Consider the following 19,973-nt stretch of genomic DNA (forward strand, 5'->3'; position numbering starts at 1 on the left):
TTACTTTTATTTGTTTATCCTCATTTCAAATAGTGTGATAAAAAATTTAGTGTGTGGTGGTTGATAAATACAATTATTTACCTGAGTCGTCAAAGTCCAGCTCCAACACTTGTTGAGTTTCGGAAAAAAAGCCGTGTGCATTCAGATGAAGCTTCCGACTCGGTTAATGAAATCGACATTTCTTCGGACTCTAGTGTCTTCCTATGATTTATATGTTTAATCAACCATCTCATGTGTTCCCACTCATGGCCAATTGGGAGGATGTCATCCCTGCCTGCACCACTACGGACACTAGCCCTAACCTTCTTTAGATGTCTACAAAAGTAATAATAATTATAACGATTATTATAATAACTATAATTATGATTATAATAATAATAATAAGGGCCTAGCCTAGGCCTTACACTCTACCTGGAAAATGCTGTTCTTCGAGTGTTATAAATTTGTTGGCACTCTTCTACTGCGACGTTAACATCTTTAGAAACAGCTTCCCACGCATTTTTTTTCCCCGTTTTCCACTTTTGTATTCTTTGGTATTTTTGTCATATAGACAAAGATAAGCTTGAATAGCGTCAAACACACGGACTTCTTTACATCTATTGGATTTTTTTACCCGGCGATGTTATTTACATATAGGCCTACAGTTCATCTATTGGATTTTTTTACCCGGTTTTTATTTCCTTTTTTATAAATAAATTCAAATGATGTAGGCTAATTATAATTATTTATTTTCATTATCAAATGAATTATCATATGCCTATAAATTGTGTTTAGATTCAAGCATGGATTAAAGAATCTATTCTTTAATCCATGATTCAAGCAAACACTTCGGTGAATTTAATAAATATATATCATTAATTTATTTCCCAACCTACCTTCATCATACAATTAAAACAAAATCATTACGTAACTTTTCCTCACCTGCTTTTGAACGCAAACTATCCCAGGTGAACGTATTGTTATACTGATGATCCTGATGATGACACTGTTCTCTGACATTTTATGAAATGGTATTGCCATAACGTTTTTAATTTAGTCCGTCTGTGTGTATTATTTTTACTCATTATATCGTATTTTTATAATGTTTATATAATTATAATAAGTAACAAGCAAGACAATTTTGTATATTTCTTACATCTATTTCGTATTTCATCCACCTAAATTATTACATTCTATCACGAATTGAAAAAAAAAAGTGGTTCATGTTTATTTACGTATCATTATTGTCAACAATTCTTAATATATACGGTACTTTCTACTTTCTATCACCTTTCGAAGCTTTGACCTTCTTGCCAACGTCACATAATCCTCGTCACTGATTGGCTGGTTCTTACGATCATTGCGCTTACGCTTACGAAAGTTGACTTCAAGTCAACTTTCGTAAGCGTAAGCGGAAGGGTATAAAATCGAATCGTAAGGCATGTTCATCCAGAAATTCACCGGTTTCCTGTCGAACCGTCGAATATCGACGTAACAGACGGAAGCTTCAGTCACCGGTTTCCTGTCAAACACTTGTACTACGACGATTTCTACTTGCGTTACGTCGTTTTGACATTTAGCTTTTTTCAACCGGTTTCCTGTCGATTTTCAATTTCCAATGTAAAAACGACGCAATCGTAAGAAATTCTAATTTCTTACGTCGACTGGAAACCAGGCTTTAGTCAAGATCGTGTCGGGCCACAGAAAAACATCTGTAGTTATGCTGCTCCCGAAAGTTGAAATTTTGGCTATGAAACACACGTCGTATGCTTACGTCGATTTTAGTGTTGTTACGAAAGTTGAAATTTTTTTCTTACGTCGGTCAGATTTATGACGTATTTGAAACAACATCTCTGATTGGTGTTTCTTTTTAGAGCGAGTTTTATCATTTTTTGCGCGAAATGTTGAATGATGTTATTGTACCTGTAGCTACTCAGCAGCAGTGTCAGTGCAGCACACCAACATATTATTTTTAGTAGATAGGCTAGGCCCTAGTATTAGTAATAATACTTACTCCATGATTAATACTGTACTAATAGGAATTTATTTGACCAAAATCTAACCAAACTAGCCTAGGAGCCTAGGCTAGTAGGCCTATGTACTATTGTATGAATCAAAATAATTATGAATGAATTATTGTGGCCTATAGCCTTAAATAGTTTTCAAAATTAAAAAAAGGCAAATAATTTCGGGATTCCTATTATTAATAGACCTACTTATGCCCTAGGCTAGGCCTTGGCCTATGGGCCCAGGCATACTATAATCGAGCATGAGATAGTACTACCGCAGTAAGATACCCATTATTTACAGGCCTATAATAAGAATAAATTTAACAAAACAATATAAATTATACAAAATCAAGCAAACATTTTTTTTTTAAAGTTACATAATAATATTATATTGCTTACAAAGGGGGCTTTCTATATCTTATCTTGTTGCAAATGTTCACCTTTCGCGACGTTTCTACCGACAAATAGAACAGAAGAATGTCGGTTTCTTTGAAATGCTGATTGTTTATTGCACGTCCATAAATAAGTGTATTATATTTTGATATGAGTTGTAAACTCCCTGATTAGAACATTATTATATTGAAACTATACTGTGCATTTGTAAAGTATGTACAACATTGTAAAGTGGGCTAAAATTATAGTAGTAAATACATACAAATGTTATTGTCCGGCTTTATTTCACTATAAGGTCATACACATTACGTCATAACTCTTGTCGCTTATTGGTTGCTTGTTACGATTGCGCTTACGTCTCTTGCGAAAGTTGAGGCTTCAAGTCAACTTTCGTAAGAGACGTAAGAAACGTGACGCAAGGGCGTTCATTCAAGCGTAAGATCAAAAATCCCGGTTTCCTGTAAAATCGGAAGAAAACATCGTAACGCAACAATTGTTAGGTCATCGGTTTCCTGTAAAATCGTTTGTCGTTACCATTTTTTTTACGTTGCGTCGATTTTATAAATTTTCGATCATAATCGGTTTCCTGTAAAATCCGCATTTCCTACGACAAATCGACGTAGTCGCAACAAAAGTGATGTTCTTACGTCGACAGGAAACCAGGCTTATCGTAACTGACGTTAGAAAAACTGACTCTTACGTCGACAGGAAACCAGCCTTTAAGGCTGGTTTCCTGTCAACGTAAGAAGTCGAATTTTGCAACGACTCTTGCGTTTCATACGTTTCTTACGTCTCTTACGAAAGTTGAGAAAAAATTGACGTCGTTGACGTTAGTCAAGATCGTGTCAGGCCGCAGAGAAACATCTGTAGTTATGCTGCTCCCGAAAGTTGAAATTTTGGCTGTGAAACACACGTCGTATGCTTACGTCGATTTTAGTGTTGTTACGAAAGTTGAAATTTTTTTCTTTCGTCGGTCAGATTTATGACGTATTTGAAACAACATCTATGATTGGTGTTTCTTTTTAGAGCGGGTTTTATCATTTTTCGCGCGAAATGTTGAATGTTGTTATTGTAGGCCTACCTGTAGGCCTAGCTACTCAGTGTCAGTGCAGCACACCAACATATTATTTTTAGTAGATAGGCTAGGCCCTAGTATTAGTAATAATACTTAATTAATACTGTACTAATAGGAATGGATTTGACCAAAATATAATCAAACTAGCCTAGGAGCCAGGCTAATAGGCTAGGCCTATGCACTATTGTATGAACCAAAATATGAATTAATTATTCTGGCCTTAGTAGGCCTAGCCTTAAATAGTTTTCAAAATTAAAAAACGGCAAATCATTTCGGGATTCCTATTATTATTAGACCTACCTATGGGCCCAGGCATACCGTACTCTAATCGAGCATGAGATAGTACTAACGCAGTAAGATACCCATTATTTACCTATAATAAGAATAAATTTGACAAAACAATATAAATTATACAAAATCAAGCAAACATTTTTTTTTAAGTTACATAATAATATTATATTGCTTACAAGGGCTTTCTATATCTTATCTTGTTGCAAATGTTCATTTTCGCGACGTTTCTACCGACAATATATTTTGATATGAGTTGTAAACTCCCTGATTAGAACAATATTATATTGAAACTACTGTGCATTTGTAAAGTATGTATATTGTACAACATGGTAAAGTGGGCTAAAATTGTAGTAGTACGGTAAATACATACAAATGTTATTGTCCGGCTATATTTCACTGTAAGGTCATACACATTACGTCATAAATCTTGTCGCTCATTGGTTGCTTGTTACGATTGCGCTTACGTCTCTTGCGAAAGTTGACTTCAAGTCAACTTTCGTAAGAGACGTAAGAAACGTGACGCAAGGGCGTTCATTCAAGCGTAAGATAAAAAATCCCGGTTTCCTGTAAAATCGGAAGAAAACGTCGTAACGCAACAATTGTTAGGTCATCGGTTTCCTGTAAAATCGGTTGTCGTTACCATTTTTCTTACGTTACGTCGATTTTATAAATTTTCGATCGTAATCGGTTTCCTGTAAAATCCGCATTTCTTACGACAAATCGACGTAGTCGCAACAAAAGTGATGTTCTTACGTCGACAGGAAACCAGCCTTTAGCTGCATGCGAAGAAAAGTAGTCGTCACCGCGATCGACCCGGCGCGTGTGTAAGAAAATAATACCGGCGGCCTAGGCTAGGACAAGTTTATAAACGCTGAAAAACATCGTCGCGTTGTAAAAATGTAGATGTAAAGTACAGGCAAGTTGTTAGCTTGCTTTTGGTACTCTAGGTAAGTATCAGCTGCATGTTCCACATGTCGTATTTTGCGAGCTTTAGAGTGTTTGGTAAATGACATTATGAGATGTTTGTAAATCGTTTTAAACGACTTACAATGCGCTAGAACGCCAAAATTTCCAGGGGCCCTCGGCCCTTGGCGGCCCCCTGGCCCCCAGCCAATGTTTGCTCGCTTCGCTCGCAAAGCTACGCCACCCCTATTTCAATATTCTGGATCCGCCCCTGTTATTGTTCCTCCAACCGACACAGCATAAGCTGAGGTTATGTATTCTTGATAGTAACTTGATATATTTTGCGTTTAAATATATAGAATGTTATTCCACTATAAAACGAAACAAATAACTGATATTCGATCCAAAGAAGTTTAATACAATTTAATTCAAATATATATTCACATTGTGTTTTGTCGTATAACAGCGATTACTACATTTTTGTTTTTACCTTAGGCCTATACTTTTTGTCTGCCCTTTATAATAATAATGTGATTGACAGCTTTTTTGTCCAGTAGGCCTACTGTATAACTTATAACTATAACTTAGACAAGGAATTAATGAGTAACTACTAATGTATTGATTTGATGACACAATAGATTGACAGATAAATTGATTTATGTAAAGATTGCCAAGCCCACTAACCCATCCTAAACAAATACTTTAAAAATAACTACCTAAAAACACCAAAGCAATGTACAAGCACTTCTTACGTTATAATTAATTCCTAAAGGATGCACTACTTTTATTATTTCAAAAACAATGAAAATATTGATAATAATTGATACAAATACTTGGGGTAAGAAGAAGTACATATTGTAATGATATCATTTGCTGTCAAACTTGTAATAGCCTAAATATTTAAGATTGTGGGAGAGAAACCCGGACACCTTTTGTCTGGCTTCACACTTGTTTATTCCAACCTCCGATGCTCAAACATTGATATAGATCCTCCCACGTCTTAGGCCTACCTAATCAGTCTCTTATCGTTTTTTCTTTTTCTTACTTTTCGGAACATCTTGACTACAGCTTCTCTTATTTGGGTTAGTTTTTGTTATCAGTTTAGAAGCTACATGGTGTAGATTTATGTCATTAAGATCTTTAATAATTTCTTTCGCACCATCAGCAAATACATTTCTTTTTTCAAGATGCATGATTAAAGACCATTGATCTGTATACGCATTCTGCGGCACATCATACACACTTCCCACTCGTTTTGCCTCATCTTTTGAAAGTGCTTTCCCGAGTCCCATAAGTTTTTGTCGATAATCCGTGAATGACGTGATTTCGTCGTCCTTGTTTGCATCACTGAGTGATTTAACATCGTCTACTACCCCACGAGTATCTGTTACTTTGACCATGTCGATTAGTATTTTGTAGTCTGTACGCTTAAGTATACCAGTTTCTGTCAATGCACGGAACAAGCTTGGTACATCTTTGTATTCTTCTGGTTCTATCTTATCCTTGAACAGCAGTTTGAGCATGGTTATTTTATCTCTGTTTTGGTACCACTGTGATGTCTTTGATAACATGACATTAAACTCCTTAGATTCTAACTCTATAGGAAATGGAAATAAGAATGATGTTAGGCATAATTATGCGACCGATTAACTAATTGGAATAGGTTATGTGCAGTGATAACTTTAAAACCTTTAAACCAAAAGCTATTTGTATTGGAGAAACAAATCCAATGCAAATATGTAGGCCTAGTCCTAAATGATTACGGTATATTAATTAATTATAAACGTTATTAAATTTACAGTTACCTTCTGATGGCACATCTCTTGTAAATGCGCTCTTATCTGCTAAAACAAATGAAAATGTTATCACTTTAAGCGAGGTATTTTAAAATTGTAAAAGAAACATAGGCTTAGAAATGTCAAGGCAGTAATAACATTTGACTGAATATAATGTAATATAAAACGTATGACTGTAATCATATAGCGTTTACCCTGTGCTGTTGTTGACGTCGATTGTGAATGTCCTCTAGTCTCTATAAGTGTTGATGGCAGATTAGCTGTAGTAGAAAGCACGTATAGGATCAATTTAAGATTAGCGTTGCAGAATCAAATTTGCATGAACTAAAGAAAAGATTATACTGCCTCTGGTAGAGACGTTAATTTTGAGCACATTTAGGTAAATATTGTTTTGTACGCACCTAGTTTTTTCTTTGCTGTTTCGTTTAGGTTACCTGCAAACCGTTTTATCTTCACTTCTGTAGAGTCTAATCGTTCCTGTTTCTCCAGGTGGAATACCAGATCCCAGATATTGTCTAAGCCTTTGTGACCTAGTTTGTAGAAAGCACGTAGTTTGCGCAGATCATCATCTCCAACTGCCATCAGGGCTTCATACAATGCTTTTCGATAAGGTGAAAGTCCTTTTCCCTTTTTAGCATCTTTGGTGTAGTCTTTTATGACTTTTTTTGCTGACTGCAAATTTGTCACTTCGGCAATGTCTGATAGAAGGTTTATTTCGGTGTATTTTATGTCCCCCGATTCTTGGAGTTTATTAAATAAATCCAACCCGATATCTTTACGAGGAGATGTATCTAACACTGAGAGGGGTAGGATATCATAAAGAAGAAATCTTAACAAGCGGAATTTATCACCGTCATATTGATCATTAAGATCTCTAAGAAATTCTGTAAAGCGATCTTCGTTTTCTTGTTCATCTCCCATTCTGTCGGATAGTAAAATAAAGTTATAAGTTGGCTATAAAAGTATCCGAGGGGTTTAGTCCTTATGGTGGTGCAATTTCTGATATAAAAACAACATTTACACCCAAGCTTTGACTAAATAATTAGCCAATAAAAGCGCTGTGTAGGCCTACAGGAATTATAGATAAAGTGTGCCGTAAATGTCACTTTGTTATCTGGTATTGGAAATGCCACACCTTATATTATGAATTATACAAAAGACGGTTGCATTTGGCCAACTATATGACACATTTTTTTTTAATTTAGGAAATATCTGTTACATTAGCATTTGTATTTATCCAATCATGGAGATGTATATCTCTATTATCCAATTGCTATAAAGATAGATACAAATTTGTTTCAAATATTGTTGAGATATGTATTTAATTCAACTGGCTGTGCATAACAACGAACTTGGAGTTTATGTCATTGAAATATGGAACAGGCACATTATTTCTTTATTAATTAGGCCCAGTATTATCCTCGGTTATAATGCTAAATTATCTTTTGTCGTTCGGGTACAAACTACAGTCTCTAAACTACTAGTTTTATTCATTTCTTACCTTATAGTTGTTTATCCAACACAACCAAAATGAAAAATGGCGCCCGTTAGCTATTTTTAATATGCCAGCCTACCTTACAACAATAGGTACGTCAATATTATTTTTTCTTGGAAACTACAGCGTTATATTAATAACCCATCAAAGAGAATGAAACAACGACAATAGAACGTGTGCAGAATCGACGTTTCTCTGCCTATTTTGCCCATGGACGTTAATATTTGTTATGAGCTATTTAGTGTATATTATTTGATTGTTTTTTTTACTACTGTACTGTAACTAGTTGAACTGTAAATAAACTGAACACTAGGCATATTTATTACAACGAGATCTTTATCTATGGTTCATATAGGATTTCCTTCCTGAAAAAATCGTCAAATAAACTTGACAGAGGAAATAATGCATTATGGACAAGTTAAATGTTCTTATTTGATGCAGATTGTGGAGGCTCTTTTGAGAGATAAACCGCCACTTTCTCAAATAATTTTTATTCCAAATGCAGCAATGCCCCAACAACACCCTCCCCCTCCCCACCCACAATCCGATTGGTACATTGTCGTCATAACTATTCAGAATAATTACGGCAATACATTGTACAGTCTTCTCGTTTGTCCTTCGTGTTGTTCGTTTTTTCTGTTAATACTATGTTCGAATTATACTTCCTTTTTCCTATCTTTTCTTCTGAGAGGGCCAATTTAATTTTATTTATTTAATTTTTTATTCTAAATTTTGTTTGTGCTTTATTTTATCTTTATAAATTATATTTATTTAAATTTAATTTTATTGTTACATGTTTATGTCTTGTCATGATGTATTTCTGTGAGGGTCCCTAATGATCAGCTTCGGCTGGATGGAAATAAATAAATAAATAAATAAATACTTTTGTTATTTAATTACTGTACTGTTCCTGGCCAACCCTTCTCAAGTTTTTGCTCTTTTTCGCCCGGCCCTCTTAATTTTCTGTACATAAAGTAAGTGATTTAATTACTCTTTTTAAGAAAAGAGAAAAAATAAAAATAATTTGAATGAATAAACAAAAGCAACTTGAATCATAGAATAAATAATTTATAGAACAAACAACATAGGTCTATATCAAATAAAACATACAGTAAATATAGGAATTGTACATAAAACGTTATTCATTAAATAATATTTATTTTCACAACATGAATATAATGTCAGTTTAACTAAAGCCTTGTCTACACTATCAAACTTTATGTGACAAAAAAATGTGATGTGCCCATATATGGACATGATGATGTCATATCACTACCATATTTGGGTATATCAGTACCATACTTGGGCACATCACACTTTTTTGTCACATAAAGTTTGATAGTGTAGACAATGCTTAACACTATCTTAACATTATACAATTCATGAGGACGTTTCTAGGTGATTCCCGGAAAGGAACTCATCTGGCAAGGGCCATCATTCACAATCCTTATTCGAAATTAATGTACAGTATAGCTAAACATTGCATTGCATCCTGTTGCACGGATATAACGAAACACAAACTATTAAAAGGAAAGATATTATTCTAAACTTTGGTTATCACGTGGACGTGACGACGTAGGCGTAACGCAAGCAATTCGACCAATCACGGCGGCGCGATGGATCATCGGAATTGTCGCTTGTGATTTGTTCAACTCACTTGCGTTGCGCCCATATCGTTGAGTTGCGTCCTAGTGGGAACTAATCTTAACCTAGTCTACACCAAGCAAACGTTAGGTTACTAGACAAACTGGAAAAGTTGGTAGAACTTTGGCATTGCAGCGTTGTGATAAACTTGCTAAAGTTTGTGAATTCAGAAAATTAAATGAGACATGGTAGTCATGTTATCCAGGAGGAGAGGGACTACATGACAGCTTCCAGTGTAGACTGGCATCATACACTTCTCCAAACGTTTGCAAACACGGAGTTTGTAAACAAATGTTTGCTAGTGTAAACTAGTAGTTCGGTGAATCTTTTACCCATGGCTTAAATCATGGAGCTAATAGCCCCCATGCTTAACTTTTTCTAAATAATATTAGTGCTCATTCATACCAAGGCTTAAATAATGGAATCCTAAATACCATAAATTATCAATTCTGGTCATGCAACTATTTTTAGTAAGTTCCTGTTAAGAACGTCAAAGGTACTTGTCAGAGTAAACAACATGAGTAGACTATGTCAATAGATTACTTTAGCAATCTGTCAACACTTTAGTATAGGATGACCTTTAGATTATTAATTACTGTAAATATTTGATAGTATAGTATATTTTTACTTTATGTTAACTAATGTATTACTGTATAGACTGACAAATAAAGAAACAAAAACATAATAAATGTGAAAGAGGTCCAATAAATAGCTTAAAAATAATTTGATTTAGAAAAATAATATAAACTAAAAATATGAAACTGATAAAGAACAGATAATACATTCAATTAGTTCAATATTTACTAAATATCTTCTTCAATTGTCTATTATTCATATTATTATTACACTGCACAATATTATTGATATTCAATGATAGTCTGTTTCAATTTTTAGAATCCAACAGGATGGCGCTGTACGACAGAGCCTCGTTCGATAACGCTCTTTGACGCATCTTTCAATGATTCAATGTTTTCTTTTTCTGTAGAAGACTTCAAGTAGGCAAGGTTTTTGGTGATGCGTGTAGAAGCCTCGTTTACAAACACTTTGCAGAGCTTCGCTTCGTAGTCAGCTCCTTCGATACCATCGCTTAGAGACTTTGAAGACCTGTAATGAAGATTAAAGTCACCATTAATTCAGGTTAAGAAAGAGAATCAGTTGTTGCATATTATAAAAACATAAAGAGAAACAACTATAGCATAGCTGCGGTTGCGCCCTGAAACTGCTGGTTTACAAAGTCTTTCAGAAGAAAGAATTCTGGGCCTCGATTCTAACCTAGCCGTCAGCGCAAGCTCGGTGGTCTAGAGGTCGTGAATTATAGAGCAAACTTTTGGCTGAATTTTACTAGTATTGTGTAATAATGTGTGTGTATTCTATATTATAATTTTGTGTTTATATTTTATATTATCTGTTTTTTATCGTACTAATATTTGCCGATCTTTAAGAAGAATTTCTATTGTTATTTTATGATAACGATTCAGTATTTAGCTTAAGAATAACAAAATAAATGTCCCACAGTGATCTGCATCAGACTTACTTGGAAAGAGTAGCAACCATGCCATAGATATCGATTGTTGCTTCTGCCAACCGCCACAGAAGAAACTGTTGGTCAACGATTTTCTTGCCATGTTTTATCAGAAGATCTTCAACCGAGAAGCCAAAGTCTTCAATGGCTTTAGCAGTTTTGCCGGCAGAGTCCTTCATGCTTGGGTGAACATACTGGTCAAGTGAGGGTGCTGAACTAACGCCAACCATTCTGAAAAAAAAAATGTCTTGTTTTTACTGGATATAACCAATCTATATTTTTGTTTAATTTGTGATTGTTTTTCTGTAAATTAATATTTTATCATGATGTGTAATTGTCATCGTAAAAAATAAATGTACCTTTTGGCTCTTTTGTTGACAATGTCCATAATCGTTCCAAAGTTACCTCCAGGGTTCTTAAATGCCTTTTGTAGTTCTTTCAAATGTTTGCCAGCATTCTGAAAGAAAAAATGTAATCACATAAAAGAATGTACAGTATACCATATCAGAATAGAATACATATAGGTGGAAAACTGAACTAAACTGAATTTAATTCAACTTACCTGAAGACCAGTTAGTGAAATGAATAACCGCAAAATATCATTGGTTCCTTCAAAGATACGGAATATCCTCAAATCACGCATCACACGCTCTAGACCACTGTCCTGCAAATTTAAAAAAGTAGATTCATTGTAAATATCGGGACTGGAATAGAACTAGAATTGTATTTTCACTTCTAAAATATGGTTTAAAAGTAAAGGTTTTGGCAGTGTTTGGTAGTGGAGCAGCTTGGTGGTTAATGTGCTTGCCGTTCAAATTCAAGGTTCAGGTTACAATCCTGACCAGTGCCATGGTTGTAACTCACAACTCCAGTGACTTGCTAAGCCTCCAATGAGACTGACTATAAAAATTAAATACAAGATACAAGAAACTTTATTTGTCTTCGTAAAAAACAGCAAATCCGATTAAAAGATACATATATAAACAGGCTAAAAATGACAAAAAATATAAAAGCTTGTGCGTGTGACTTACCCTCATGTACCCCATTCCACCAGAAATCTGAATAGCCTCATCTGCAACAAACCATGCTGCTTCCTGACAATCAAAACATATACATTTGTTTATTACATCAGTACTCAAGCACTGCGATACAAAACAATACTATACATTTGAGGTGTGCTAAATACACAGCAAAGGCTTCTTAATGGAATAATGACTTTCTCATGTGGGCATAAGCTCACCCAGTCAAACACTACAACCCAAGACATGGATCATTTAATATGAAACCCATATTTGGAAGTGGGCTTATAATAAGCCAGAGTGGGCTTCTAACCAAGTCAGTACAATAACATAATTATTTTACTTACAGAAGCATATATTTTACTGATGGCAGCCTCGATTTGGAACTCTGTTGATCCAGCATCCATGTTAGCACATAGCATGTATGCCATACATTCACTGACGTACTGTTGCATTGCCATGCGGGCCAGCTTCTCCTGGATAACACCATACTTGTGGATGTAATCTCCAAACTGCTGCCTATTGGCTGCATGATCAACCTATATAATAAACAAGGAAGACGGGTAAGCTCTCTCTACACTATTAAACTAGTATGACAAAAAAGTGTGATGAGCCCAAATATGGTCGTGATATTCCTAAGTATGGTAGTGATATGACATCGTCGTGTTTATATATGGGCACATCTCATTTTTATAAAATGTTTGATAGTGTAGATAAGGCTTTAATGATTTGAAGCGGATTTATGATAGCATGGTTTTGTTCTCAACATTCATGGTACAGTAGTTGATAAATATTATGGATTTTTAACCTGGTTCACTACTAAAACCAAAACAGCACCGTGCTTGGGTTGAAAGCAGAGTGAAGATTCATTACTGTCTTTATGTTATCAATGAGATGCATTATAATTCTAAAAATTAAATGAAAGTTTGTCAACAAAGAGGTCAGCAGGCTGCAGCTATGTCATAATGAAGATTATACAAAATGATAAGGTAAGTTATATCATAGATATATTATAGTGAACAATATCTCTATGGTTATATTAAATATGCAACTGTTGATTGTTTATAGATTCAACTAAATTAATGTGAAAGAATGAAATGAGAGATAATTTGTTCAAACCTACCAAATAAACAAACATGCAAAGATTATAAAGAATTTAGCTGAAGAAAAGAAACTATTTACTATTAAGAACAGAATAATAATTTTGTATGAATAATATTATATAACATAGTTATTAAATGCATATTTAGTAAGCACATAAATATTTTTTTTTTAACATTAGTTCATTAAAGAATATTATATCAATTTTTGTGTGAATATTTTAAAACAAATAGATCAAATATACATATTTGTCACTGATTTTAAAAAATAATGTTACGTACATATAAGGTCATAGGTCATTAAAAGGTCAAAGTATATAAACTTACAGCTTTCTTGATCAGTCCCTTCATAGTACCAGACAATGCAGCCCCCATTCCAAAACGTCCATTGTTTAAAATATTCATCGCAACTTTGAAACCACCTCCGACCTCTAAAATAGGGGTAATAAATATTTTGTGACCTTTGACATTCTAGGATTATGAAAATGGCTATATTTTTTTAAGAACTCAAGGAAATAAATGTGTTTACCTCCAAGGATGTTTTCAACAGGAATTTTGACGTCCTCAAAGTAGACTTCAGCAGTGTTCGAGCACTTAATGCCCATCTTATTTTCAGGTGGACCACTTGAGACACCACCAAAACCCCTCTCAACAACAAAGGCAGTGATCTTATCTGTTGTATTACCATCAGCATCTGTGACTGGTGTCTGTGCGAACACAGTGAAGATTTCGGCAATTCCGCCATTGCTAATCCTGTAACATTCAATAACAAACATTTTCATAACCAGTCAGTCAATCAGTATCTAAAGCTCTGTCTACGCTATCAAACTTTATGTGACAAAAAAATGTGATGTGCCCATATACTGTATGGACATGATGAGGTCACATCACTACCATATTTAGGCATATCACTACCATGTTTGGGCACATCACACCTTTTTTTTTTAAAGCGTAGCTTAATATTACTCATCCCTCACTCTATTTGTGCAATACCCAGTCAATAATAGGAACTTTTCTTTCTTATTTTCTATCTTTAACTTTGCAACTCTTTGATAAGGTTCAACCTTAATCTGATTGGTTGCATAGATATATAAATTTGCATAATAATGAGCAATAACCTTACCAGATCTTACTTCCATTGAGGATGTAGTGTTTTCCGTCTTTAGAAAGAACAGCTTTTGAGCGAATAGACTAAACAAAAAGGAAAAACAATTTTTTATTTGAAAATTGTTGGAAAGCATCCCCTACATATTGAATACTAGGGGAAGATCACATTCCTGTGACATGTGTTTTTAGATGTGTGCAAAAATATGTAAACGCTTTCTCTCATTAGAATTAAAACATTCAGTTTGTGAAATGTGATGTGCTCATATATGGACACAATGATGTCATATCAGTACCATCTTTGAGCACTTTTTTGTCAAACTAGTTTGATAGTGTGGACAGAGCAAAGGCTTGTAGCATACTTACACTAGCATCTGATCCACTTGAGGGTTCTGTGAGACAGAAAGCTGCCAGGGTTTTTCCTACTGCTAGCTTTGGCAGGTACTTAGCTTTCTGTTCAGGGGTACCAAATAGCAGGATTCCCTTGAAGCCAATAGACTGGTGAGCTCCAAGTGCAATTCCAATACCAAGGTCGTACTCTCCAACAATTTCAACAATTCTAGCATACTAATAAAAAAGGAAATTACAACATTATTAATAAAGTAGTAGGTACACCACAATGAAGATGGTTGTAGCATAACAAAAAAAAAACTTTGAATCCATATGTAAAGCTCTGTCTACACTATCAAACTTTATGTGACAACAAAAAAATGTGATGTGCCCATATATGGACATGATGATGTCATATCACCACCATAGTGGGCACATCACGCTTTTTTTGTCAAACTAGTTTGATAGTGTAGACAGAGCTTTTCTTTTGGAAACACAAAACCTAACCTACTAATGTTTATTCGCCATGCAAACCTTATACCCTTAAACAATATTGACATTATTATAGCCTTTCAAGTGGTGTTATTAAAGATGGTGGTGGTATTGTGTAGCGACACAATCAATAAGAGTGAAGCAACCTGTATTCATAAACCAACCATGGTATACTTTGCTTGGCAATCGGGCAAACAAATTGACCTTTGACATAGTTGAATGGATACATACCTGTGTGTTACTCAGCCCTAATCCATTGTGTTCTGTTGAAACCTGAAGTCCAAACGCTCCCATCTCTTTCAAACCTTCAAATGTGTGATCCTCAATTGCTGCCATGCTGTCATTCTTATCTGCATTGTTTACTTCCTACAATATAGAATAATGAGTCAATTGACCTATGACCTATGCTGATTGATGGGATATCAGTCATAGACTTAAGCTCTGTCTACACTATCAAACTTTATGTGGAAAAAAAGTGATGTGCCCATAATATGACATCATATCACTACCATATTTAAGCATATCACTACCATATTTGGCACATCACACATAGTTTGATAGTGTGGACAGAGCTTTAGAAACTACCACAACCTGTGTCAAGGACTGGAGGCAAGCAATTGAGCGTGCCCCAACATGCCCATATTGAATTACACCTGTAACATGACCTAACTTGTTCCTAGTCGTCACAAATCAAAAGTTCCTTAATATAGCAAGAGTCAGTTTAATGTTTGGATAATTTTTTGTCTGTACTAATGTTTGTTCATTTTTTTGTTAGGGTTACATGTTTAAATGTTTAAAGCACTTGTGCTTATTTTGTATCCCATTCCATTATCATATACTTTTATTGTATTTGTATATGTTTTTATTTTGATTATGGAATAAAAATGTTGAATGTCTAGATCAATATGGGGATAAAAATGATACACAACATTACTACATTAGCAGAGGTTTTGTGGCGTACATTTATAGTAGAAAATTAGAGTATTATGAGGAAATAAACTGCATTTATTCAATAATAAATTTACCTCAAAAAATTTAGTTACAGGATCTATATACATTTCAAGCGCTTCTGTTTGTTCAGGTGACAATGCTGTGAAATGAAAATGATTTTATGAAAAGGAAACAATTTCAAATGATAAAAACAAGAAATCTTTTAAGCCTTGTCTACACTATCAAACTTTATGTGATGTGCCCATATATGGACATGATGATGTCATATCACTACCATAATTGGGCATATCACTACCACAATTGGGCATATCACTACCATATTTGGGCACATCACACTTTGTCAAACTAGTTTGATAGTGTAGACATAGCTTTACCTTAATGAAATGCAATGAACAATATCAATTTTTATATTGTATTTTATATTGTAAAGATATTGATTAAAGATCTAGTAAAAAATACTTACAGTTTGGAAAAGGGAAAACCTGTTCCGGGTTTATCTGTCCACAAAACAAACCCATGGCAAATGATCGGGATGCCTACAAAGATAGAATATATTATTAATACAAACAACTAATAATTATTTAAAAATTTGTAATAAAATATGAAAATCATTAGATGGCTAGGCCTAAAGAACGTCCATGAGAGGGCATCCACAACGACTTACTTAAGCACTGCATTGTTATGTTACTCTTTTTTTTATCATAATTTACCATAAAACGTACATTAATTTAAGACGAGGAATGACCTGGTTTAATGTTGTAATATTTTTAATATTCATTATTTTTACAAAACGTCAATAATTGTAGGGAATGGGTCTTTAAGGTTGATTTCCACTTCTCTTGAACACAACACAACGCAAGTCAGTTACCAATCACAAGCAACCGTTAGGATAACCTATTGTGTCATGATTGGTCAAATAGATTACGATGGGCCAAGTTTTATTTTTACCTTTTGTGTTTTTACATCTTGTGTTTCTGTTTCTACAGCTGTTGCCTTGCTACGATTTTGTTGGGTACTTGCCAATAACGACCTAAATAAGGAAAAAAAAATACGAATTTAAATTTAGCCATGTAAATGTTAAGGAAGTAAAAATTACATTGACTTAGTAGTAGTAGTAACACCTTTAGGATTGAAAGGCAAGGTGTGTTTTAATTTGCATATTTTTGTAATAAGGAAGGAATGGTTTCATATTCCTACAGTATTTAGGACATACCCTACTTACAACTGGATATTAAATTAGATAAATAAACATTCCTTAAACTATCAGTATCAAGGTAAATATAACATTTCTAAAGTGATTTGACAAAATCACAAACTTATGTAACTTTTTTTTAATGATTGTTGCATCCAGTTTTTTTTTTCATCGGTTTTTGTTTACTTTTCTTTTTTAGTTTTTTTTTTTAGTTGGTAATATAACATAACAGACACATTTTTACATTAAAACATTTTTTTTTTTCAATTTCCTACGCATCCAACAGCGAGCAAAAACTCGCCAATTACAGGATGGACAAACTATTTTATAATTTACCTTGCGTATAATTCTCATTTGAGGCTTAGAGAGTGGAGTTCAAAGAGTCATGAGTTACAACTCTGGAACTAGGTCAGGATTGAACCCTAGACCTAGGGATTGAAAGGCAGGCATGTTAACCACCAAGTTACAGCTCCACTCCATACTTTTGTATGCAATTATGGAATACAGTATTATTATTACTAATACTGTACCAGTATTTCTTAAGCAACTTATACTGGTCGCAGCATATATTATTTAATACCTTTACAACTACTACTGTAGGTGTACATACTGGTAGGCCAAAGCAACAATTGATAACAAATAATGTAATCATCAGTGAATCAGTATTGTAGCAGGTACAACTTTATCTGTATATTTCAGCAAATTTATGCATTTTATGGATAATGGGAAGGTTTGCTTTACCTCTCTATGGTTTTAATAATAATAAATAGTAAAATTATTATTTATTTATTTAATCTTTCTTTATTCTGAAATACACTTTCAATACAATGTACTGATTTCCAAAGTGGTTCAGTTCTTAACTACATAAATGTAAACAAAATACAGAATTAATGTTCTTTGCCTGATTTGTTTATATATAAAAGTATCTCTTCGGAGATCCCGCCTCGTGAATAAAAATACTGTAAGATGAGGGCGTATCAATTTGATCTCTGGTGCGCGTGCGTACAACTGAGGACTAGTGCTGTTCCGCCGTACCACGCCGAGAATGTTAAAGAGTCGCTATCCAATCGAGTTCGAACAATACCATGAAAGCCCCAGTGGTCTAATGGTTAGGACATCTGCATATCAAGCAGGCGGTCCGAGTTTGAGTATTGGTTGGGGCGACTTTTTCTCATTCTCACAGATTTCCTCATCTTTATCGTTTCAAATTAATTAATTAAATTTCAGTATATCACCGGGCGGTTTAGAATTAATGTTCTTTGCCTGATTTGTAAACAAAATACAGTATAAATGGACAAAAGTAAATATAAAATTAAACCTAAAATTATCAAAATCAAATTAACACAATTAAAGTAAGCACATTTAAAGGTAAAAACAGAAATAATTGAGATTTTTAAACAAGATAAAAGAAGTTTTAATCATTGAGCATTAATTAATTGAGATTTAGTTTTGAATTAAAACTAAAGTTTTGAAATTTGTGATTTGAAAGATACTGTCATATAATCATAAAGCTCATTTTTTATTCATTTTTAATAAAAAGATCGTTCAATTTAAATGAAAAAAAAATTCATTTAAATTGTGTAGTGCAATTTAAAAACTTAAAATTGCAGAAAGATCGTTCAATTTAAATGAAAAAAAAATCATTTAAATTGTGTAGTGCAATTTAGAACAGTGAATGTATTGATAAATCCAATAAATTATGTAAAACCTGTTTTAATGTAAAAATAATCATATTTATAGATAAACTGCAGGTAATATTCTTAAAAGGATTCAAAGAAGAGAGGAGCAAATCCTTGCACATTTAAAGAATGAAAAAATGTGGAAATCGTGCATAATATAATAATGAAATAATTCCTCAACAATAATTATCCTCCAATCATAGAATCCTACTAGACTACTAGGCCTAGGGTAGGTAGGCTAGGCAAGTTGAAGTTTAGTTAGTATAAAATTCTTTTTTTTTTTAAATTTAATAATATTATTTGTTAAATTTAATTAGGCCTAGGCCTAACTAGGTTAGGCCATGGCTAGAGAAGGTGACAGTCCAACTGTACCCGGCGGTGGTTTCCGGGGGATATTCTAGCGTCTTCCTCGGTCCAGTCAAGGTAACCAGGTCAGCACACAAGGTCTAACCCCCGGGCTGGATGATCTAGGCCTAGCTGCTGCTTACCACCACCTCCTATCGGCTCAGCATCAGCACAAATATTTGTCTTCAAAACACACCTTATTTTAACTTACCTATGAGTAATCTGACAGACTGACAATTTCTGTCGACTTATAGAAGCAACTAGTCGACTACACCGCATCATATTGCTAATTTTTAAGATAAAAACACAAAAACAAAACAACACTCTCTGAAAGACACTTCGATAACTAAACCGTTTGTTGACTATGTTTATCTGAATGACCGGCAGATGACGTTTCCGGTCGTTTGTTGATGATGATGTCATGCGTGTACGGTAAGCACGTGACAAAACAATACAAAAAAGGTGTTAATTGGCATTTAATTTGATCGGACTTTCATGTGATCAATAATGACTCGAATTGACTCGTATAAAAAAATGTGCATTCTTTACATGACTTATTTAAAGAAATTGAATAAGTTTATCCCCAACAACCTGGATGTGGATGTTATTAACAACCCTATGAGTTGTGAGATTACATTTATCCAATGAGATCAT

The 19,973-nt window shown here is 34.0% G+C and overlaps 2 protein-coding genes across 3 annotated transcripts; both read right to left on the bottom strand.

The window, feature by feature from the left end:
• Positions 1–5,056: 5,056 nt before the first annotated feature.
• LOC140049069 (uncharacterized) lies at positions 5,057–7,987 on the bottom strand. Of its 2 annotated transcripts, none has more exons than XM_072093892.1 (5): positions 7,948–7,987; positions 6,848–7,368; positions 6,641–6,706; positions 6,456–6,491; positions 5,057–6,247 (listed from the first exon to the last, which is right to left on the bottom strand). In XM_072093892.1, exons 2-5 carry the CDS (start codon positions 7,365–7,367, stop codon positions 5,673–5,675), a joined length of 1,197 nt encoding a protein of 398 aa, XP_071949993.1. In that variant the 5' UTR covers position 7,368; positions 7,948–7,987; the 3' UTR covers positions 5,057–5,672. The 2 variants fall into 2 exon arrangements, with proteins under 2 accessions (XP_071949993.1, XP_071949992.1); XM_072093891.1 differs by having other exon boundaries at positions 6,456–6,494.
• A 1,006-nt stretch (positions 7,988–8,993) lies between these two features.
• On the bottom strand, positions 8,994–19,677 carry LOC140048902 (very long-chain specific acyl-CoA dehydrogenase, mitochondrial-like). The gene is made up of 15 exons (XM_072093704.1): positions 19,531–19,677; positions 17,052–17,133; positions 16,567–16,639; positions 16,178–16,242; positions 15,384–15,518; positions 14,697–14,897; positions 14,350–14,417; positions 13,756–13,979; positions 13,554–13,657; positions 12,474–12,665; positions 12,139–12,201; positions 11,670–11,771; positions 11,467–11,564; positions 11,120–11,338; positions 8,994–10,689 (listed from the first exon to the last, which is right to left on the bottom strand). Exons 1-15 carry the CDS (start codon positions 19,599–19,601, stop codon positions 10,476–10,478), a joined length of 1,911 nt encoding a protein of 636 aa, XP_071949805.1. The 5' UTR covers positions 19,602–19,677; the 3' UTR covers positions 8,994–10,475.
• Between the last annotated feature and the right edge of the window lie 296 nt (positions 19,678–19,973).

The sequence above is a fragment of the Antedon mediterranea genome, chromosome 5 (assembly GCF_964355755.1).
Source record: "Antedon mediterranea chromosome 5, ecAntMedi1.1, whole genome shotgun sequence".
Lineage (NCBI taxonomy): Eukaryota > Metazoa > Echinodermata > Crinoidea > Comatulida > Antedonidae > Antedon > Antedon mediterranea.

What these genes read in the sequence shown, in the direction of transcription:
- LOC140049069 (XM_072093891.1), bottom strand. Translation starts at nt 7,367, where the DNA reads ATGGGAGATGAACAAGAAAACGAAGATCGCTTTACAGAATTTCTTAGA. An exon ending in GACGTCAACAACAGCACAGG is followed by an intron (nt 6,495 to 6,640) that starts GTAAACGCTATA and finishes CATTTGTTTTAG; the next exon opens with CAGATAAGAGCGCATTTACA. An exon ending in AAGAGATGTGCCATCAGAAG is followed by an intron (nt 6,248 to 6,455) that starts GTAACTGTAAAT and finishes CATTTCCTATAG; the next exon opens with AGTTAGAATCTAAGGAGTTT.
- LOC140048902 (XM_072093704.1), bottom strand. Translation starts at nt 19,601, where the DNA reads ATGATGCGGTGTAGTCGACTAGTTGCTTCTATAAGTCGACAGAAATTG. An exon ending in CAAGTGGATCAGATGCTAGT is followed by an intron (nt 14,418 to 14,696) that starts GTAAGTATGCTA and finishes CTTTTTGTTTAG; the next exon opens with TCTATTCGCTCAAAAGCTGT. An exon ending in ATGGTTGCTACTCTTTCCAA is followed by an intron (nt 10,690 to 11,119) that starts GTAAGTCTGATG and finishes TCTTCATTACAG; the next exon opens with GTCTTCAAAGTCTCTAAGCG.